The sequence below is a fragment of the Maniola hyperantus genome, chromosome 27 (genome assembly GCF_902806685.2).
Source record: "Maniola hyperantus chromosome 27, iAphHyp1.2, whole genome shotgun sequence".
Taxonomy (NCBI): domain Eukaryota; kingdom Metazoa; phylum Arthropoda; class Insecta; order Lepidoptera; family Nymphalidae; genus Maniola; species Maniola hyperantus.
Genome location: NC_048562.1, coordinates 3143297 through 3167749, shown reverse-complemented (window position 1 = coordinate 3167749; position 24453 = coordinate 3143297). Strand labels below are relative to the sequence as shown.

Below are 24453 nucleotides of genomic sequence, written 5' to 3'. Positions count from 1 at the left end.
ATCTATGACTAGCTTATGCTCGCGACTTCGTCCGCATGGACCACACTAATTTCAAACCCCTATTTCACCCCCTTAGGGGTTGAATTATTAAAAATCCTTTCTTAGCGTATGCCAAAGTCATAAAAACCCCTATTTCACATCCTTAGGGGTCGAATTTTCAAAAATCCTTTCTTAGTGGATGCCAGTCATAATAGCTATCTCATATCTGCATGCCAAATTTTAGCCCAATCCGTCCAGTAGTTTGAGCTGTGCGTTGATAGATCAGTCAGTCAGTCAGCCAGTCAGTCAGTCAACTTCTCCTTTTATATATTTAGATAGGACGCACGAAGAAGCCTGAGGACCCATCTAGCCCAAATCATTGTATCTTGAGATTTGTGTGTGTGTTGTTTCGGATTGACTATGCTGCGTAGGCCCTACTGGCTGCCACAGCGTCACCAGGGCGGGTGGCGAGCACGAAGCTCCACCTGGAGGTGAGCCATAAAGCTCGAAGGAATAATTTGAGAGGTCGGAGGGCAACGTCCTCCTAAGGGCGCCTCCTGTGAGGCTCAACTCTGGCTTAGAATGACGTTGGGATGGGTGCATTGGTTGGACTATTGGTTAGTCCGTACCACAGATGTTACTCCTCGATGGTCCGTACGCTCCCGAGGCCGTGGCGTTAGTCCACGTCCGGGTGACGTTAGAAATCGGGGACCAAAGTGTATCTTGAGACTTCTCTAAATTTTTTTTTTTTAAAGAATATTAGCCAAGCATGATGACTAATATTCCCCTTTCCTCTCCAACTAAGCGTTCAGCTTGTGCTATGAGTAGGTACGACAATTAATAGTGTAACGGGTGGGATTTGAACCAGCGACCTTTCGGATTTCAGTCCGCTCCTTTAACCGTTGAGCTATTATATACCTACAAGCTCGTTTACAAAACTTCGTCAGCGTTATTTAACTCCGTACAACGACATCTGGTTTGTCACATAAAAGGTTATGTGTTCGTCATTTCTTTGTAAGTCAATTTCATATTGCACTTCAATATTGCGCACAAAAAATGTTGAAATTTACCTATTTACCTGCCAAAGTGTAAAATTATCCAAATCTTTATAATATAATATTAAGTGTCTAAGCATATTAAGTTTACAAAGTTATACTTACGTTAAATGCGTTACATTGTATGTAGGTATATGAAAAAAATATTATTGAATTTTACCTTTACCTGTCGCTAAGTAAAATAACCAATTAGAGAGAAGAGTTTATGTTATCTATGTTTATCTATGTTAGAGAGAGACGATCAAAGAAAATGTAAGCAACTTCTCCATAACCGAGTCATGTGGGCATCTATTAGATGTTTATCTAATAAGTTATTCTATAACTATGTTTATGTTATAATTTTCAGGTATGCCTGCCACAAAAACAAATGAAACTGGTAGGGAAAATGGCTACCGTTGCGGGGTGGGGGCGGACACGGCACGGACAGAGCACCGTACCTTCAGTATTACAGGTAAATTACAATAAATAGATTATCTAAAAGGAATATTTTAATGGAAATCTTAATATACCAAGTGACAAGAGTCACTCAGCGGGCGATGGAGAGAGCTATTCTTGGAGTTTCTCTACGTAATCAAATCAGAAATGAGGAGATCCGTAGGAGAACTAGAGCAACCGACATAGCTTAGCTTAATATTTGACAACTAGTCAAATCAGTGACTTTTTATCAAACGTCAAAATGCGCGCTTAGTATGCGAGATTCTATGAAATACTGGAATGTGATGTCACATCATAATGACGTACTTTTTAAGTTTAATCGATAATTTAAAATGGTTATTACACTTAAAACTAACAAAGGACGTGGATTTAACTTATTTTGGAAGATCTTCTATTTAATCATCACTGAGAAATAATTAGTTTTTGATATAGTCAAATACCCAATTGTTAATGTATTGGTTGCAGGAGGTGGATGTAGAAGTGATACCGAACGAGCGTTGTCAGCGTTGGTTCCGAGCTGCGGGTAGAAGGGAAACAATACACGACGTGTTCCTTTGTGCAGGATACAAAGAGGTAATACCCATTAATTCACTTACTGAGATTTGGCGCCGATTCATTTGTCATTCTCTAAAATAAATTGAGAGTATCTGCATCCTTTTCTTTTAAATATTGATAAAAAGGGACGGAACATGAATTTTACATATAAAGACTAACTTTTAGTCACGACTAAAGTCTAACTAAAGTCACGAGGTTTGACAGCTCTAAATTAAATTTAAAACTGTCAAACTGTATCTGTCTTTTTCATATTACATAAGTAATAAGAGAATGTGAATACTCTAAAATTTAGTTGTGCTCAGAATCTGTGGGTACCAATATTGTATGTACAATACGCGGCAGAAAATATTGAACGTTGACCTTTAGAAAGAGATTTCATGTCTCGGTGTCTATTGTTGAGATCGACGAAACGTCACATAGGTATGAGTGAAAGAGACAACGCTCTCCAAAGCCGAAATCTTGTTCTAAAGGTCGATGTACTGATTCTGAGCACACCTAAATTTTAGAGTGTTCGCATCCTCTTCTTACTTGTGTAAAATAATAAATAAAATCATTACTTATATCTTTCCAGGGAGGCAGAGATTCCTGCCAAGGTGACTCAGGAGGTCCCTTGACACTGAAGTACCAGGGGCGAAGCACCCTCATAGGACTAGTTTCATGGGGCATTGGCTGTGGACGAGAACATTTACCCGGAGTTTACACGAACATACAGAAATTCGTTCCCTGGATTGATAAACTTGTCACTACGTAATTTTTTTATACCACAGGTAAAAACAGTTAAATGTGTTATTGATATTACAGGTAAAAATTTATTATAATTATTGGAAATTACCTAAGTAAAATTGGTTATACCAAGAAATGATTCATTTCATATTTAATAGTAAAAATTAAATTCCGACATTTTTAGAGACGAAATGTAATGTAAGACACAGTCTGTCACGAGCACTGTCTGTGAGTGAAAATACAAGGAGTTTGTTTTTGTTCTTTTTAAAATGCATAAATAATATATTTTATTGAAAAATACCATTACTTAAAAATGCGCTTAAGTTTAAAACTTAACCTAAAAGTTTAGGTTTCTAGAATAGAATAGAATAGAATAGAATGTTTTTTTATTCATGTAAACTTTTTAAAAGTGCTTATGAATAGTCAGGTTTAATCTACCTATGTAAGTTTTTTTTATTCCCTCTTTTCTCTATTAAATTACGATATAAGTATGTAAAATTATTTTGAAAGGAATGTGGATTTTAAATATTAGTTTTTGTTTTATATATTTGAGTTAATTTTTAATTTAACGAAAATTACCCGCTAGAACAGGTAAATGATATTTTTACCTTCTGTGATAATGATAGGCAAAATTCGATTATGATAATAATATTGTAGTAAAATATAATAAATCATTTTATTTTCTCTAAATAATTAATTGTATCGTTAGATCTCTATAATAACTTCACCAATTTGTAAATAAAACGAGGTGCTATAGATTGATATAATATAATATTTAATAATTTTAATAACAATTTAATATTTTTGTACATTTTAATAATAAGATTTACTTAATATTCAAATAATATAATCGTAGATACATGTATGTAGATACGTGTATGTTTACCATACTTATTTTAATTTTGTCATAAACAAATGAAATCCTAAATTAGGATGCCAGACTATGTGGTCTAACTAGATTAGTATGTTTTATAAAATATTATACCTACTTATTTATTGTTTTTTTTTGAAAAATATGACTTTAATGCGTCTGGTAAATAAAATTTTTGTTTTAAACGTACAAAAGGTATTTTATTACCCTTATTTACTTTAATTAATTAAGTAACTGTATTTGCGAAAGGATTTGCAAATTTTTGTTAAAACTACAGTTTTAATATAAAAGAAATAGTAAAAGACATAGTAAAATTATAGTTTTAACAAAAATGCTTAAGGATTTAAAGCTCAGAATAGTATTACTATTAATCTAACCCTGTGCTATGAATGCATTTCATAAAACAGGTTATGGACATTTATATTTTGTTTTAGGAACCCAATTCTCTTGTACACAATCTCTAAAATTCAATATCTATAAAATTCAAAGTCCTGACTGACTGACTGACTTATATATCAACGCACAGCCTAAACCGCTGGTCCTAGAGACTTGGAATTTGTAGGGTGTGTTTTTTGTAAAGACTAAGTATCCACTAAAAAAGGATTTTTCGTAATTCCATCCCTAAGTGGGTTAAATGGGGGTTTGAAATTTATGAAGTCCACGCGGACGAAGTCGTGAGCATAAGCTAGTCAACATATACGTTATATAAGTTTGGGAGGCCTTATTACTTTAGGATGGAGAGCGCCATCTAATGAAAAACTTAGAAACTGTTACATAATACCTGCCGTGTGTGAATGTAAAATGCAATGCCTTGGCTGTGTAGATCGATGTTAGGTTAATTCAAATATCGAAGTTAACAATAGATAGCGTTACTAACATGAAACTTGCCTAAATATATAAAAGGAAAAGGTGAGTAACTGACTGACTGATCTATCAACGCACAGCTGAAACTACTGGACGGATCGGGCTGAAATTTGGCATGCAGATAGCTATTATAACGTAGGCCTCCTCTAAGAAAGGATTTTTGAAAATTCAACCCCGATGGTGAAATAGGAGCTTGAAATTTGTGTAGTCCACGCGAGCATAAGTTAATCTATTTATATATATAAAAGGAAAAGGTGACTGACTGACTGACTGACTGACTGACTGACTGACTGACTGATCTATCAACGCACAGCCCAAACTACTGGACGGATCGGGCTGAAATTTGGCATGCAGATAGCTATTATGACGTAGGCGTCCGCTAAGAAAGGATTTTGGAAAATTCAACCCCTAAGGGGGTGAAATAGGGGTTTGAAATTTGTGTAGTCCACGCGGACGAAGTCGCGAGCATAAGCTAGTTTAAAATAAACCTCTTGCGTCGAAATGAAGAAAATAAAGATAAAGATTTTAAAATATCATAATATTTTTATATATAAAATGTTAAGTAGACACGTTTTCCTTAACTCGCAAGCTAGCTCGAAATCAAAAGTAACCTTTTCATATTATCATTGTATACTTACTAAATAATCCATTTTTACAAATTGCTTCCAATACTTATAATTACACTGGACTGGACTCATTAAAACTTAATTATTTAATAAGCAGCTGCCATCGCGTTGAACTCTTTTATATTGAGCAGACGTACAACACTTTTAGATTATGCCCGATAAAGGTTAAGGCTAGGTTTTCCCGAAACTTTAGGTATTTGCGGGCTGCCTCGCTCCCCAAAATTCTGCGTACGTAGTTTTTGAATAACCCGCTGTAACACTGGTTTTCCGAGAAAATCACCTCTCCTAGGATGCAGTCAAGCAATTTGGAATGGGAAAATCGATTAAACAGACGGGCAATCGAATTTTTCAAAGCCGTTTCTTAGCTGACACCTACGTCCTAGAAAGAACCTACCTTCTAAATTTCAAGTTTGTAGGCTTTACATTTTCTGAGATTTCGTGATTAGTCAGTCAGTGAGTGAGTGAGTGAGTGGTATTTCGCTTTTATATATCTAGATTACTTTGGATTTTGCGACTTGTATCATGTATGCAAACACGCCAGACTGGTTTCGTATGTTTCCCAGAAAGATCTTGGTAAGGGAGAAGTTATTTCTGGAAGACGTGACGGGCTATTTCCCAATCAACACACATTTTTACCGTTCCATAGCAAAATAGTAAGAAAATCGCTTTTAGCGTAACTTCATACATCTGTCCCTATTTATGTGTTCACAGGTGCCTATTTCTGTATTGGTTTAAAATTTAAAATAATGAAAGTACTAGCTTTCGAAAATTATTGGCCAACTTAATTGCAAAGGAAATACTTTAGTAAATTTTTTGACAGCTGAACACATGGCCTTAATATATTTTATCAAACGAAATATATTTTACAAAATAAAATACGTATTATTTTAAAGACTATTAGTTGTTTGTCAAATTATGCCGTCTGAGCTATTACAAGGAATACTTGAAATTGCAATAAATCAGGGTGTTTTGTGTCTCGACACCATCCATAATGGTGGGGATTCGTCCTTCCATAATATTATTATGACTATACCTACTTGTAACATAAATCGTAGAAGTTTAATATTCGTAATATTTTTTTAGCCATGGGCCCTTGGCTAACATTCCCCTTTCCCTTCCAATTCCAAAAGCATGAAGCTTTGGAATGGGGTTTGAACCGGCGACCTGTCGGATTTCAGTCCGCACCGTTAACCGTTGAGCTATTGAGGCTTAAAATTCTGTGAAATTGTGACGCAAAATGACGTCTATCGGTTGACTACACGAAAAGGAATCCTGCATTGAGGAATATAACGCAAAGACAAATATGAAAGACAAGCGAGTGTGGAATATACCGCGGCATTCTTTACATTAATCGTATTTGTCTTTTTTCTCAACTTTAATTAATACAATGTCTGAAGGATGAGAACAGATTTTTCTTACAATTTTAAACTCTATTGTTAAAGAGACACGTAACATTTTACTTTAAATTCATTATGCATAATATCGATTTGTTCTTGTAGCAAAGCTTAATTTTGAGAAGATCTAAAGCACAAAGTTGTTTATGCAATTCTATTTCTTATATTTCTTGAGATTGAGTCGATTTTTACTTAAAACTCAATGTGTTATAGTGTGTGTTGGGATATTTCAGGTAAAACCTGATTTTCCACAAGTATAAATGTATACAATGCAAAAATCCTTCAATTACTGCCTACAGTCGGCTGTAGCGATGAGTTTTCTTAAAATTTATGGGGCTAGAATTCATTACTAAAGAGAATAGTTTAAAAAAAAACAAGATTTTTATTTATTTTTAAAATAATAAATTATTGACGTCACTCTGTACCAAAAGCGATTAATGACGTCACAAGGGGTAAATGACAAAAAACTTTTAATTTTTTTAACATAAACATATTTTCCCGCAGAAATTACTGTATTTTTATGTTTAAAAATTGAAAAAATTGTCGTTTACGCGTTGTGACGTCCATTCATGTTAAGAATGAATAAAAATCGAGTTTTTTTTGTTTTAAAATCTCTTTAATAATGAATTCTATTCCCATAAACTACCGCTATACAAAAATCACATTATGTTATTACTATACTGTCCAAGACCCTATTTAGGAACTGCAAAGTAGGTAGGTATTTCATTGCTTTGCCACAGAATAAAAATATACTTAATAGGTATGGCGTACACGTCTTGTATGTACTAATTAGGTAATTAATTACTCGTCGGGACACGAACTTGCGTCATACGGTGATGTCATGTGTTGTAACCACTCAACTCATGCGGGTTAATTGCGTTGCAAGCATTTTGGCTATTTTTATCTCATGATAAAACCATCGCCAGCAGACTACGAAGTTACGAGTCCTTAGAATGAAAATGGTGTAATAGTCTGCCACGCTGGCTCAGTGTGGATTCGGAGACTTCACACAGCTTTGAGAACATTATGGGAACATTGTGAAGTTTCCACACGATGTATTCTTTCACCGTTAAAGGAACCGTTTTGAATTTGGAATAAGCTGCAAAAAGGACTAGTTAAGAAAGACATACCTACGTTAAAATATAGGCGGAATTAAATCGATTTAAAATGATTCCTCTCAGACACAGCCTCGGCCACCTCATAAAATATTCCCGTTATGGCAACAACGAGTTTTTAAATCCTTTTAGTACTGACATCATCTCTTCGAATCGATTTTCGTTTGGCAAAAAATCGATTGCATATACGACCTTTTTGCTCAAACGAACCGGTTGAAAGCACGTTCAGAAACCAGTACCTAACTAGAATTCCGAACGCGCGGTCGCCATGCGAGTCGTTGAAACGATTTTAAACGAAAACGAACATAATATTCTAAATTTAAATTAAAACCTTAATTCGAATATTTTTTTAAAATTCCAATGTTTACATCGAGTTTTAGAATAGTGATTAATATTTGAAAAAGGAACGCGATTGTTAGCATATGGTCAATCCAAGGATGTGAACTTTTTTTATTTTTTCTATATGAGTGCTGCAAAGGAATGTGGTTTTTGTATCCATGCACATAAGGACGTGTGTTCCGTGATTTGTGTGTGAAGGTGCCTTTGCAAGTTTAAGTTTTGTTTAAAAATAAGTTTTAAAAGGTAAGGCTTTTGTTTCGTTCTTGTGCATTTATATGAGTTCTTTGACCATGTGAAGCTTGAAAAAACTTTGGTTTTATGTTTTTCTTTGTATTTAAGTAGCTTTTCAACCTATATAATATACATATACCATACCTGTTATAGGTACCTAGGTACTTACCTATTTGTAATAATGTTTTCAAGATTTCAAAGCAATGCAAATTTTCTTATAGGAAATCTTCTATCTATAATTATTTAAGTGTCCGATATGTATTTTAAATTATATTTATATTTTTTATTCTTACTGGTTTTTTTTTAAATTTTCGTTAATTTTTTTAACTGGTTTTACGACTCTGGGTTCTAAGCCCTTTTCAGAATTTTCCGTTCAGTAATAAACCTGTGGTTTATGATTTATGATCGACTATTGTTTATTAATTTATCTTCTAGAGTTCGGAGTTCAGAGTTCTGAATTCTAGACTTATAACGTTGAACGCAGAACTCCGGACCATTGGCAGGGAGATCAACCTCTCACCTCTCATATAGCTATGAGTACCAGGCAATCATAAGTCCTAAGAATCTAATTAGAAGGTATAGGTATAGTAAATATCTAGTTGCGCAAGTAGGACAAGTAATTTGTACAGATTCAGTCATTACATCAGTGTTATGAGTAAGGCAAGTCGAAAGGTAACTTAATGGCAACTTAGTTCGTAACTTGAGGTTAAGCAACGTTGCTCGGGACTCGGAAATAGATTGTTAAGTCATGATAAATGCGAATGAGAACAAAAGGTAGATTTTATGTGGAGTCCCACATATTGTAGGGGTGGACTGTCAAAAAACCGGTCAAGTGCGAGTCGAACTCGCTCACGAAGTGTTCCGTACCATCGCACACAAAAATAACACATTTTTGGTTTTTTTTTATGATGTATCGTGTAACCAACTATTTATATGCCAAAAATCAAGTCGTTTGGTTACTTAGTTAAGGTGTGAAGGAAGGACAAATAAACAAACTTATGAATTTATAATAATACTATTATAGATTAAAGTCGCTTAACTAAGTCAATCAAGACGTGATAAGTTGACCTCGATTGACCTTATCTTTTAAGTGAAGTAATTAGGCGTCTTCCTAATTTATTTTTGATTGTTCTATAGATTTCACTTATCAAAGAGTTAGGACTACATTATCACTTCAGTGTAAAATCAGTACCCATGAACCCATCAGTACCCATATTATCAGTACCCATACCCGTATCAATACCCATAATTTATAAATGCGAAAGTGTGTTTGTTTGTTGGTTTGTTGGTTCGTCCTTCAATCACGTCGCAACAAAGCAAAGGTTCGACGTGATTTTTTGCATGGGTATTTGCGGCTACTGTACCCACTTAAATAATAAAATTTCTATATGTACTTACAAATTTCTGTGTTATTAAAGAAGTTTTGAGGAAGATTTTAAAAGTTATAATAATTTAGAGAACATCAACTCTACTAAATAAAAGTTTCTTAACATCCGTAAACGGGCAGAAAATCGGCGTTAATTTTACAAATCGATTGTTAACGCTTGTAAGTTGCTATTGAATTTATATTCGAGGTCGCTAATTCTCAAAAAAATCTTGGTAAGTAAATGCAATACACTTTTTCCTAGCTTATAGCCTAGGATCCGAGACAGTGTCGCTAACTATGGGCCTCATAAGAAAGCTTAGAGTCACTCAGCGGACGATTCATTCTCATAAATAAATTATTATTATAATATATTCTTTGCTCTCACGCCCGTCTACAAAATAGATACATATAAAAGCCAGAAGAAATTTAAATATACTTGCATACATAAAAATAAATAAACCTACATAAACATTACATACATACATATTTGTACCGGGCGGAGGATTACGCCCCGGCAGGGGAGACCAAACGGCCGGGGGTCAGGGCGATAGGTCGAGAAATCGGCGGACTATCCTAGCCGAGTCCAGCAAGACCGCTTTTTGCATCCTGGCTGCCAGCGAACTGCCACGGAACCCCAGTCGTCTCAGATGTTGAGCGAGGCTGACTGGGATCAACCCATTCGCAGATATGAGCATTGGGATTGTTTCAGTGGACTCAGACAGACCTGGGCGCGTTTGGAACCCTCGTAGCTTTAGTTTTAAGTTTGCGTAATAATTATCACCATTATATCTTGCAAATCCAACAACTGACTATCGAAAAGAGTAATTTTAATTTATAACCTACTAGCGACCTGCCCCGGCTTCGCATGGGAGCAATGTAGATACTAATGTGGTGTCATTGAGGTGTCATTGCCTCGAAAACTCAAATGAGAGGATTTTTTTCCGACCTAATTCACACTATTTCAATTTCTCTAGGGATCTCCAATTTTTTGGGAATTAAACTATAGCTATAAACCTTCCTCTTGAATCACTCTATCTATTGGTGAAAACCGCATTAAAATCCGTTGCGTGGTTTAAAAGATCTACGCGTTCATACATACATACAGACGCGGGAAGGGACTTTATTTTATACTATGTAGAGAATTTAAGTAGAGACTATGTAGAGAAGATTTATTAATGCCAAACACGCACCTTTAGCTTTTCGGCGTTGTGTGCGTTTTAATTTGAAACGCATAGTAACTTTTAATTAACATTTAATTTTTATAAAATCTGCAATCTGATAAAGCAAACTTCTGGTTAATAACACAATTAAAATAAATAAAGTCAAGGTTGATCGCCCACCGTCCACCCACGTCGTGACGTCATGCCGGAACTCGCAGCAACAATGTTAATGGTGTAGCAAACTTGCAGACAATTAACGCCCCTTTGCTGGACTGAAACTATTGAGCCCAGGACCCGTAGTATAAGATTTTACGTCTCACCAAACGTTGCTAGAATTCGAGAGTCGAAACACAATAACATCAAAGTAAAATGGACCTAAAGAGCCTTGAATTGAAGTCAAATATTCAATGCCACTGATTTTAAATTCGCAATGTTTTTGCGCTTGGAGCGCTGGCTGTAGAAGTGTAGACAAACTTGAGCTTGTTTTACAAGGCTTTTAAGATCCAGTTTGCTGTAACGCGGAAGTATTTCGACTCTCGAATTTGGTTTGGTTTGGTGAGACGTAAAATCTTGTACTACGGGTACTGGTCAGACAGACCGTGGCGCGGCAGTGATACCCGCAATATGCCTTAGCATGAAAGTTGTAACTTGAAATTGGCTGCTTTTTAGGGTTCCATGCCTCAAAAGTAAAAAGGAGTCAGGCTCGCGCACCGAGGTTCCGTACAAAAGTCGTGTTTTTTCGTCATTTTGCACGATAAATCGAAAATATTACGAATAAAAATAAATAAAAATGTGTTTTAGAAAATACAGCTAAAGCCCTTTCATATGATACCCCACTTGGTATAGTAATCTTACTTTGAAAGTTGAAAATACTAATTATTTGTTCATTGACACATTTTAATTTTTTTTTCTGTGATGTACCTAACTACAAATTCACGATTTTCGGATTTATTCCATTACTTATTTCTTACATTGGTGCTTATTTCGCTCAACGGTTGAGTCTTGCCGTTCAGCGAGGTAATACCGCCAGTGTTTTGGGCACAATGCCCATAAATGACCATTTGGACGGCGTATATTTTTTGTAAAAATGTAACATGTACTTTTAAATATTATGTTTTAGTCATTGATAGTTTTCCACATAAAAGATAAGATCATTACACCAATATATCTAATCCGACATTATATTATAATAATTGATAAGCCATATTACTTATTCTATAAGACCTACCAAACCTACCTAACCTAACCTACCAAAGTTCATGATTCTAGGTCAACGGGAAGTACCCTATACGTTTACTTGACAGACAGACAGACAACAAAGTGATCCTACAAGGGTTCCTTTTTCCTTTTGAGGTACAGAATCCTAAAAAACAAGTAGGTAGGTAGGTATGCGAGTTAAATAAAAAAATCTAACTCGCATACTTGAACTAAATCCGAGACAGCTATGATGTATTGACACGCCACCTGCCTTCATTGGACAGGTGACCTCATAGCAAATAAGGAGGAGTGCTTCACGTAATCCAAATAATGATGGCTTAGCTAACCTGCGTGTATACTTACTTACTTATTAACCGACTTCAAAAAATATCTAACTCGCATACTTGAACTAAATCCGAGACAGCTATGATGTATTGACACGCTACCTGCCTTCATTGGACAGGTGACCTCATGGCAAATAAGGAGGATTGCTTCACGTAATCCAAATAAAGATGGCTTAGCTAACCTGCGTGTATACTTACTTACTTATTAACCGACTTCAAAATAAGCAGGAGATTCTCAATTCGTCGGAATCTTTTTAGGGTTCCGTACCTCAAAAGGAAAAACGGAACCCTTATAGGATCACTTTGTTGTCTTTCTGTCTGTCTGTCTGTCTGTCTGTCTGTCTGTCTGTCTGTCTGTCTGTCTGTCCGTCTGTCTGTCAAGAAACCTACAGGGTACTTCCCGTTGACCTAGAATCATGAAATTTGGCAGGTAGGTAGATCTTATAGCTGAAATTTGGGGAAAAATCTGAAAACCGTGAATTTAGGGTTAGATCACACAAAAAAAAATTGTGATCATTTATTTTTTATTTTTATTTTTATTTTATTTTATATCTAATTAGAACGGCAGTGCCACTTACACTTACTAGATGATTAATAATAAATTTAAATACAAATAAAGGTACAAGAAAAAAGACATAAAATACAAAACGATAAAAGATCAAAGAATTTTGAATATGTACGCTGAGAACATTGAATGACATATTCATGCAATGCTCTCAGCGTAATCATGAACTAATAATTAGTATTTTCAACTTTCGAAGTGAGTGACTATATCAAGTGGGGTATCATATGAAAGGTCTTCACCTGTACATTCTAAAACAGATTTTTATTTATTTTTGTGCATCATAGTTTTTGAATTATCGTGCAAAATGTCGAAAAAATACGACTGTAGCACGGAACCCTCATTGCGCGATCCTGACTCGCACTTGGCCGGTTTTTATTTATATATACAATTCAGTTAAAATAGTGTTAGTAAGATAGCTGTGATAGCCTAGTGGTTAGGACGTCCGCCTTCTAATCGGAGGTCGGGGGTTCGATCCCGGGCACGCACCTCTAACTTTTCGGAGTTATGTGCGTTTTTAAGTAATGAAATATCACTTGCTTTAACGGTGAAGGCAAAAGGTGTGTGAAGTCTACCTATCCACACATGGCCAGCGTGGTAGACTATGGCCAATACCCTTCTCACTCTGAGAGGAGACCCATGCACTGTAGTGAGCTGGCGATGGGTAATGGTTTGATCATGATGATGATGATGATGATGATGATGATGATGATGATGATGTCCTAATCAAATAAAACACAATCTCAAATGCACAGAAATCAGTGTTTTATGATTTTATCCTGTTAATCCGATCCGTAGGTTCAACCAAGGTTCTATACTGTCATACCGTCTGTCATATAGGTACCTACACCCGCGCTCGCCCTTGCTTCTGTAGACTCCTGACCTTATGGTCGAGTCATTATTTGTATTGTGCAATACGACGTGATCTTTGCTTTACATTGGGGACATACAAACAAACATACAAATGTATGTTTGTTTTTTAATGCTGACGGTTTTGCATAGGGTTTCGGACTGTAGTAATAAAACGAAGTGATTTTTTTGTATATAGTCGTAGTTTATGGAGCTAGAATTCATTATTAAAGAGAATAATTAAAAAAACCAGCCAAGTGCGAGTCAGGCTCGCGCAACGAGGGTTTCGTACTACAGTCGTATTTTTTCGACATTTCGCACGATAAATCAAAAACTATGATTCATAAAAATAAATAAAATCTGTTTTAGAATCCACAGGTGAAGCCCTTTCATATAATACCCCACTTGATATAGGTTGTCTTACTTCGAAAATTTTAAATACTAATAATTATTAGTTCATGACCACAATTTAATTTTTTTTGTGTAATGTAACCACAAATTCACGGTTTTCGGATTTTTTCCTATACTTGTGCTATAAGACCTACCTACCTGCCAAATTGCGTGATTCTAGGTCAACGGGAAGTACCCTATAGGTTTTCTTGACAGATACGACAAACGGACAGATAGACAGACAAACAAGTGAAGGCTCCCTTTTTGCCTTTTGAGGTACGGAACCTTAAAATAAAATTATACATCGATTCGGCGTAATCTATATATATAAAATTCAAAGTCCTGACTGACTGACTGACATATATATCAACGCACAGCCTAAACCACTGGTATTAGAGACATGAAATTTGGAGGGTGTGTTCTTTGTAAAGAGTACGTATCCACTGAAAGGATTTTGCGAAATTCCACCCCTAGGTGGGTTAAATGGGGGATGGAAGTTTGTATGAAAGTCCGTCATTTTTGAAGTTACATCGATGAAAATTGGTATTTAAGCTTTCGGTTAAAAATAAAAAAAATACGTATTTCACGATTTTTGGAAATTCTACTACCAAGGGGGTTAAATAGGGGATGAAAGTTTGTATGAAAGTCCGTAATTTTTCAAGTTATTTGCATGAAAATTGGTATTTGAGTTTTCGGCAACAAATGAAGAAATATGCATTTCAGGATTTTTTTGGAACCCCCGCCTCGATTTTCTAAATTCCACCCGAGCGAAGCCGGGGTGGGTCAGCTAGTTTCCCTATAAGAATTTCCTAAAATAAGAAAACCAAGCGTAATTAATATTTCGCAAAATTTTAAACCCATATTATTAAAAATATTGCCCAATACGACGAAATCATCAGAGCTGTCGACGAATTTGGTGGTAAAATCAATTCGGTATGCTAATGTGTGAATCATGTATTGCGACAAATGTTCACGCTGCTTTTGGTAGACTGTGGGAAGACTCGGGGGCGTTCTAAAAGGTACCTATAATACGCGAAAGGTCGAGATGGCAATCGGGGTGGGGAATCTTCGCACACCCGCACAACTCCCGCGCTAACCTGCTGCGGAATAGCGTGGATTTTGATTTTCCGGGATAAAAAGTAGCCTATGTCCATCGCCGGAATCAATCTCTGCACCAAATTTCGTCAAAATCGGTTGAACGGATACGCCACGAAAGGCTAGCAGATAGACAGACAGACAGAAACACTTTCGCGTTTGCAATTGTAATGTGGATATGGATGAGTAGTGATATTTCACAAGAAAAAAACCGGCCAGGTGCGAGTCAGGCTCGCGCAACAACGGTTCCGTACTACGGTCGTATTTTTTGACATTTTGCACGATAATTCAAAAACTATGATGCATAAAAATAAATAAAAATCTGTTTTAGAATGTACAGGTGAAGACCTTTCATATGATACCCTACTTGATATAGTCACTCACTTCGAAAGTTGAAAATACTAATTATTAGTTCATGACCACAATTTAATTTTTTTTGTGTGATCTAACCCTAAATTCACGGTTTTCAGATTTTTCCCCAAAAGTCAGCTATAAGATCTACCTACCTGCCAAATTTCATGATTCTAGGTCAACAGGAAGTACCCTGTAGGTTTCTTGACAGACCGACAGACAGACAGACAACAAAGTGATCCTATAAGGGTTCCGTTTTTCCTTTTGAGGTACGGAACCCTAAAAACGGTAAAAGGTAGGTCTGTACGTCATCACAACCACCTCAAGAGCTGTTAATTTTCTGATAAAGCAAACGGGAAAGTCCGAGTTCTAACCAATGCCATCAATATTCAAATATTACGATAAGGAAATAATAGTCATACACGCAAGCAATCAAAGAAGGCTGCATTCCACCAATATTATTCACTCTAGAGTCTAGACCTTGGCAATTCTACGAGTAGGCATTCTTGTTTGGCAGACTTCTCTAGCTTAACTCTAACATTTAAATGCGAATTTCCGCAATATAACGAACTTTTCTTTGCCTAAACAGTCTATATTTTAGGGTTCCGTACCTCAAAAGATCGGATCACTTTGTTGTCTCTCTGTCTGTTTGTCTGTCGGTCTGTCAAGAAACCTACAGGGTACTTCCCGTTGACCTAGAATCAAGAAATTTAGCAGGTGGGTAGATCTTATAGCTGACATTTGGGGAAAAATCTGAAAACCGTGAATTTATGGTTACATCACACAAAAAAATTAATTTGTGGTCATAAACTAATAATTAGTATTTTCAATTTTCGAAGTAAGATAACTATATCAAGTGGGGTATCATATGAAAGGTCTTCACCTGTGCATTTTAAAACTGATTTTTATTTATTTTTATGCATCATAGTTATTGAGTTATTATGCAAAAAATCTAAAAAATAAGACTGAATTACGGAATCCTCGTTGCGCGAGCCTGACTCGCACTTGGCCGGTTTTTTTTTTTGAAAGAATATTAGCCAAGTTAAATGACTAATATTCCCCTTTGCTCTCCAACTAAGCGTGAAGCTTGTGCTAGGAGTAGGTACGACAATAGTGCAACGTCGGGGTTTGAACCGGCAACCTTTCGGTTTTCAGTCCACTCCTTTACCCGTTTTTTTTTTATTATTATTCAGATACATGTTAGCCCTTGACGGCAATCTCACCTGATGGTAAGTGACGATGCAGTCTAAGGTGGGAGCGGACTAACCCGGAAGGAGTATGGCAGTTTTTATTAAACCCATACACCTTTGGTTTCTACACGGCATCGTACCGGAACGCTAAATCGCTTGGCGGCACCGCTTTGCCGGTAGGGTGGTAACTAGCCACGGCCGAGGCCTCCCACCAGACCAGACCCGAAATTTAGAAATTATAAAATTCCAAATCCCTGCCAGGAATCGAACCCGGGACCTCCCTCTAATAAGACCTCAGCGCTTACCACTGCGCCAGGGAGGTTGTCAAAGTTGTCCGTTGAGCTATTGAGGTTCTAATACTCTATTCTACTTAATTGTAATTATGAAAAACTACCCTATATGTTAACCGGGATTATCAGCTACCACGACCTACCTATGTAATGTACAGAAATCATCCAATTAGTTTTATTATAAGTAACTATAGATTTAAGATTTTCATATAAGAACAATACAAAAAACCCCATAACGATTCCGTGATATTCAACTAAATAACAGTTTATTATGTGTGTCTAAAACAAATGAATGAAAAAATGAATGAAATAATACACGTAGGTACTACGTGTAAAGCAAATCAACTCTTATAGCACTACATATTAGAGTAAATTTTCAAAGTAAATAATTTGTAAATGCATTATTGATTTACAAAGTATTTAATGATAGAATTTAATTGAAAATATGCCATAAAATGTTAGCGATAAGGCACACACGAATTGCAAATGGATGTTTGTTTACGCGACCTCGACGCGAGGTCGGTCGTAATCACCTGTAACTTCTGCTTTGTAAAGCTGGGTTCACATAATTGTTTACGTTATTATTCTTTTAGTGCGTTTTTAGGGTTCCGTACCTCGAAAGGAAAAACGGAACCCTTATAGGATCACTTTGTTGTCTGTCTGTCCGTCTGTCTGTCAAGAAACCTACAGGGTACTTCCCGTTGACCTAGAATCATGAAATTTGGCAGGTAGGTAGATCTTATAGCTGACATTTGGGGAAAAATCTGAAAACCGTGAATTTAGGGTTAGACCACACAAAAAAATTAAATTGTGGTCATGAACTAATAATTAGTATTTTCAACTTTCGAAGTGAGTGACTATATCAAATGGGGTATCATATGCAAGGTCTTCACCTGTACATTCTAAAACAGATTTTTATTTATTTTTATGCATCATACTGAAGTACGGAACCCTCATTGCGCGAGCCTGACTCGCACTTGGCCGGTTTTTATTTTTTGTTAGAATCTCCGAAAATAGAGTTGTTTGCGTTAGCAGGAAGTTCTTAAGAGCAAAATACAGATAATTTAAGTAGATATAATATTAAAAGCAAGATTTTAGAGTTCCGTACCCGTGTCAACGGGGCCCTATTACTAAGCTCATTTATTAGAGCTCTTCTCATTTTGAGAGGATCCGTGCTTTGTAGTGAGCTGATCATGGGTTGATTGACGGTGAAAATTCCTTCCTTTATCTTAGGAAAACATCGTGAGGAAACCTGAATGCCTGAGAGTTCCCCGTAATGTAGCTCAAAGGAGTGATGAAGGACTAACTATTTTTTAACTCCTTTGAGTCCTGTGTAACCTAACCTTAGAATAAACTACACTATGATGCCACAGGTGGCCTTACATCATTACTTTGTTCGTATGTGGGCAGATATCGACAAGTTTTATTTCTCTAGTCCGTGGTGCGGCCCAACAAATTCCTGAAAGGAGGCATTGGTGGTTCCTCTGGTACTGCAAATGTTCATGGGCGGCGGTACTCACTTAACATCAGGTGACCCGCCTGCTCGTTTGCTCGCCATTTTTAGGGTTCCGTACCTCAAAAGGAAAAACGGAACCCTTATAGGATCACTTTGTTGTCTGTCTGTCTGTCCGTCTGTCTGACAAGAAACCTACAGGGTACTTCCCGTTGACCTAGAATCATGAAATTTGGCAGGTAGGTAGATCTTATAGCTGACATTTGGGGAAAAATCTGAAAACCGTGAATTTAGGGTTAGATTTTTATTTATTTTTATTATGCATCATAGTTTTTGAATTATCGTGCAAAATGTCGAAAAAATACGACTGTAGTACGGAACCCTCATTTGCTCATTTTATTTTTAACAAATCATTATTTTGTCTATCGATCCGCACTTGGCCAGCGTGATAGACTATAGTCAAACCCTTCTCATTCTGAGAGGAGACCCGTGCTCAGTAGTTAGCCGGCGATTGATGGGTGATGATGATGATGATAATTATTGCTTTAGTAGGTACTAGTCTGTGGTCATTAGTGAATATTTAAGCATATTTTATCACGTTTTTATTTTATGATGATATCATTGCTTATAATTATGAATTGAGGAAACATAAGGAAGAAAAACAAGATTATTATCATAGACATCACTTTGAAGTAAGTATTAATTGAAAGATAAGTTTATGAATAACCAGCTTCTGGCCTTCAGTGGCATGCAAAAGATTTTTGTTGAAGCCATAGAATAGAATAGAATAGATTTTTATTCAAATAAACCTTTTGAATCGTCAACTAGTTTAATTTACCACTGGTTCGAAATGCCGTTCCTACCCAGAAGAACCAGCAAGAAACTCTATATAGGTATTATTTGAACACTTTATCTAATACACTTTATCTACAATGAACCAAAAGCTTAATTTGCTTCAGCATGTGACATGCACCACTCGCCCTCCCACTGCTAAACATGCAAGAAAAACCAGTTACCAGGCAAGCAATACGCCTTGGGAAACGAAACGTTGCAGGGCGAAACGTGCGTCGAGTGTGTTTTGGGATTTGGTGGGGACTTGATGTGTGGTGTTGCGTGGTAGTGGTGCGTATTGCTTGGCTGGTTTTTCCTGCATGTTTATCAGTGGGAGGGCGGGCGGTGCGTGTCGCATGCTGCATATTGCGCCATATAGATTTGACCTGTTTCAGCGGATTATAGTAAATTAAGCTTTTGGTGTATTGTATATATCATGGATTTCTGCAAAGTAAAGCCTGCTACCTAACTCCTGCCTGCTCACCTAAAAAAACTGTTGATTAATCTATAATAGCAGTAACATACAAATAAAGAACACAATTGTAGCCACAACATTCAGCTGAGTTCGGGCCTTTTCGTTGGCACGACACATTATAGACACTAGGTACCTATTAGATTTTAAGGAATGTTTTTTTGTAAATATTTGTGTTTGTGTTTATCGAGTGTCGGATCAACCAATAAATGGAGTACTATTCTATTCTATTCTATTCTACAATACAACACTTAATCTGTATAGATAGAGCCTGATTTTGATACCAATGATTTTTGGAAAAATAATTATGGATCCAAAAGAGTGCGTGATTTTTAGAGTTCCGTACCCAAAAAGGAAAAAAAGAACCCTTATAAGATCACTTCGTTGCCTGTCAAGAAACCTACAGGGTACCTAGGTACTTCCCGTTGACTTAGAATCATGAAATTTGGCAGGTAGGTAGGTCTTATAGCACAGGTAAAGGAAAAAATCTGAAAACCGTGAATTTGTAGTTACAACACAAAAAAAACTAATATGTATTCATGAACAAAATAATTAGTATTTTCAAGTTTTCAAGTAAGATTACTATACTACGTAGGATATTATTTGAAAGGGCTTTACCTGTACATTCTAATCAGATTTTTGTTTATTTTTAATTTTTATGCATAAATAGTTTTTGATTATTTTTTTTCGGGTTCCGTACCTCAAAAGGAAAAACGGAACCCTTATAGGATCACTTTGTTGTCTGTCTGTCTGTCTGTCCGTCTGTCAAGAAACCTACAGGGTACTTCCCGTTGACCTAGAATCATGAAATTTGGCAGGTAGGTAGATCTTATTGCTGACATTTGGGGAAAAATCTGAAAACCGTGAATTTAGGGTTATATCACACACAAAAAAATTAAATTGTGGTCATGAACTAATAATTAATATTTTCAACTTTTGAAGTGAGTGACTATATCAAATGGGGTATCATATGAAAGGTCTTCACCTGTACATTCTAAAACAGATTTTTATTTATTTTTATGCATCATAGTTTTTGAATTATCGTGCAAAATGTCGAAAAAATACGACTGTAGTACGGAACCCTCATTGCGCGAGCCTGACTCGCACTTGGCCGGTTTTTTTGTAAAGGTTCGGTTGAAAGTTCAGTAAGTATATAATATATAATATAATAATAAAAGCTTTATTTAGATTCCTTACATTAATTCTTAATTCTATGACACTACTCTAACAACATTTTGCTTATAATCTAGTTAATTTTCTAATCCTATTTCCGTTGTTATAAGTAGTAGGTATTTATAATATTTTCCTTATAATAAAATCATAATGAACATGCTTTTTACTTATTTGTGTAGGTATATATTTTTTTATATGTAAGGACCGCCTGTGGCGGTTTAAGCCTCCTCCATTCCTCCCCATATGCATCTATCTCTCTCTAGCTAGAGTATTCCATGTCGCCACCGATCTAACATAGAAAGTGGCGTTATGGATTTTTTTTGTTTGGTGGAGGGTTTTTGTCTACTGCTTAGTTCAGTAAGTAGCCGGGAGGTATATTGTGTGGCTGGTTCTTACGTAGGTAGATAGTAAGTGTTGATAAACTGGTGGTGTTATGCTATGCTAAATACTTATATTAGGATTTCGTAATCTGAAATGGGCATGCCATCCAAAAATAGACTGAACAACTTTTAGTTAAAACCAGTTAAATGACCAACATAAGATGGCATCTACATAAAAGTATTTTCAACGCTAGCACGTATCTATTAATATTGGATACTCCACTTAATAAATCTGGTGAAGCTATGTCACTTCACCAGTTTAAAATGGTCTAAGTACTCTGATAGATTCCTATGACAAAACATGTCACGTAATAATGGCTAGAGCACTAGAGATGCAGCCATAGGCCATCACCATTTTAATATGATCCCAACATTCTAATATTCACCATATTAGGGTGGGTCAAGTATAAATGGTACTTGAGACCTTTAGAAATAGCCTTCATAGGTATACGACCTTAGTAGGTATGTGTCAATTGTTATACAACTTCTGCTTATGTAATGCTTAGCGAATGTATATGAAGTTTTTATTTCAGGTTTAAAGGAAGGAAATACTTGCAAAGTACCTGTATTTGGCATGCGTTGCAATTTGACTCGTGCACTATCTAATATAGGGGATAAGTTGATGGTACTGTGCCACAAACCTTTCGCAAGTCTCAACAACAACTGTAGAAAATTTCCACTCAATCTGATTTACGATGTGCGAATGCACAGGTAACGAACAGAAAGACAGACCAACAATAATTTTTATTTAATGTAAGACTAGCTGATGCCCGCGACTTCGTCCGTGTAGAATTAGTTTTTAAAATCCCATGCGAACGGTATAAAACTATACCTAACCTAAATCCCTCTCTATGTTAACTGTATTCATGTAAAAATAACGCCAATCCGTTAATCTGTTGCGGCGTAATTGAAGGACAAACCAACAAACTCACATTCGCCATATCGTCGTATCCTATCCTATACGGGATTAAGGACAGCGGACAGCTGTTACAAAAGGCCTACTTTTCAGGAGGATTTTTTTTGTGTTTTATTAGGGTTCCGTACCTCAAAAGGAAATAAGGAACCCTTCGTTGTCTGTCTGTCTGTCTGTCAAGAAACTTATAGGGTACTTCCCGTTCACCTAGAATCATGAAATTTGGCAGGTGGGTGGGTCTTAAAGCAGACATAAGGGGAAAAATCTGAAAACATCAAAATAAAACTTAAAATGTGTTCAAGAACAAATAATTAGTATTTTCAACTTTTAAAGTAAGATTACTATACCAAGTGGGGTATCATAGTAAAGGGCTTTACTTTACCTGTACATTCTTAAACAGGTTTTCGACCCAAGTGAAGCGGAGCGGAGCAGAGAGGAGATGTGTTCAGTCGACCAATCAGATTCTTAATAGATGATGTGCAAAAATTATCACGTCATCTTTTAAAAATCTGATTGGTCGTCTGAACGCATCTCCTCTCCGCTCCGCTTAGATCTCAGAATAAGGACTGTTAGAAGTAGCTCTATTGTGACACTTACTGTTAGAGCGAGATAGCTAAATGCATTTAAGCTCTTGTTAGAACGTGACAAAATGATTATGTTTTGGCCTTATCACTTTTTTTGTTTGTCAAAATGTATTTGTACGTGAGTATTTGACAAACAACGTGAAGTGTAGAAGGAATGACATTTCACAAGTAAGAAAATCTGCTTGAGCGGGAGGGACTGAGGGGGATACGCTAGTTGCAAATCTGGACATATATGTGGCTTAGATAGATACCGGGCCTAATAGTTTTTGATTTATCGTGCAAAATGTCAAAAAAATTCGACTGTATTTGCCTGCCTGTAAATTATATTAGGTATTTGTCAGTCTAGTAACTTGCAATGCCATAAAGTGTAGAGCGCTTGAGTCACGTTTTGTATTACCTACCGTAATACTTACTGTTTAATTCCAAGGTTGGGTGTGTGAAAGTAATTGCCTACTAAATTACTTACCTAATTAAACCTTAAATTGTGACTGATTCTGTTAATCTCACAACTAAAATGACAGTCTAAATGTACCTATTGATATCTCTTTCATGAGCCTTTCTGCAGAAAAGAAGAGCATTAGATCCTATCAATTTAAAGTATAAAATACTAGATGATGCCCGCACCTTGATCCGCGTGAGTTTAGGTTTTTAAAAATCCCGTGGGAACTCTTTGATTTTCCAGGATAAAAATTAGCCGGGATGCAAGCTACATCTAGACCAAATTTCGTCAAAATCGGTTGAACGGATGGGCCGTGAAAGGTTAGCAGACAGACAGACACACTTTCGCGTACCTACCATGAACAAATAAAGGTAGTGATCTATAGTCTAGTATAACATAAATCTAAATATTTAAAAGGAAAAGGTGACTGACTGACTGACAAATCTATCAACTCACAGCTCAAACTACTGGACGGATCGGGCTGAAATTGACATGCAGATAGCTATATATTTTTTTTTTTTGTTAAAAGAATATTAGCCAAATTAAATGACTAATATTCCCCTTTCCTCTCCAATTAAGCGTCAGGCTTGTGCTAGGAGTAGGTACGACAATAGTGCAACGGGCGGGATTTGAACCGTCGACCTTTCGGTTTTCAGTCCACTCCTATACCGGTTGAGCTATTGAGGCTCAAATTATTATAATATATAATATTATGACGTAGGCATCCGCTAAGAAAGGATTTTTGCAAGTTCTACCCCTAAGGGGGTGAAATAGGGGTTTGAAATTTGTATAGTCCGCGCGGACGAAGTCGTGAGCATAAGCTACTTGTACTAATAAGTCATTATCGGATCAGATATTTAATATGTCGGTAAAATATTCTTATACTTGTACCAATTCTTTGGAACAATAAATGATTTATTTATTTATTTATTTTATTTTATTATGATCAACCTATCGCCGACTCACTACTGAGCACGGGTCTTCACTCAAAATGAAAAGGGTTTGGTCCACCATACTAGCCATGTACGGATTGGCAGACTTCACACACCTTTGAGAACATTATGGAGAACTCTAAGGCGTGCAGGTTTCCTCGCGATGTTTTCCTTCACCGTTAAAGCAAGTGATATTTCAATTTCAATTTCAATTTATTGCAATTCCATAAACTTTGTACAAAGTTGGATTATGGATAACCAGTTTGAACAGAGTAGACCTTGGTAGGGAGACCCA

At 36.3% G+C, this 24453-nt stretch overlaps 2 protein-coding genes across 4 annotated transcripts in view; both read left to right on the top strand.

The window, feature by feature from the left end:
• The window catches only part of LOC117994591 (serine proteinase stubble-like), a 32331-nt gene extending 29234 nt beyond the window's left edge, over positions 1-3097 (top strand). For all 3 annotated transcript variants that reach the window (XM_069508032.1, XM_069508034.1, XM_069508033.1), the window contains 3 exons: positions 1381-1485; positions 1935-2042; positions 2596-3097. In XM_069508032.1, coding sequence (XP_069364133.1) covers positions 1381-1485; positions 1935-2042; positions 2596-2775 — 393 coding nt within the window. In that variant the 3' untranslated portion in view covers positions 2776-3097. The remainder of the gene's footprint in view (positions 1-1380; positions 1486-1934; positions 2043-2595) is intronic.
• Positions 3098-7837: 4740 nt separating this feature from the next.
• Positions 7838-24453, top strand: part of pio (piopio) — a 61902-nt gene continuing 45286 nt past the window's right edge. Inside the window, exon 1 of the mRNA XM_034982742.2 lies at positions 7838-8199. The gene's annotated coding sequence lies outside the window, so the exon portion shown is untranslated. The remainder of the gene's footprint in view (positions 8200-24453) is intronic.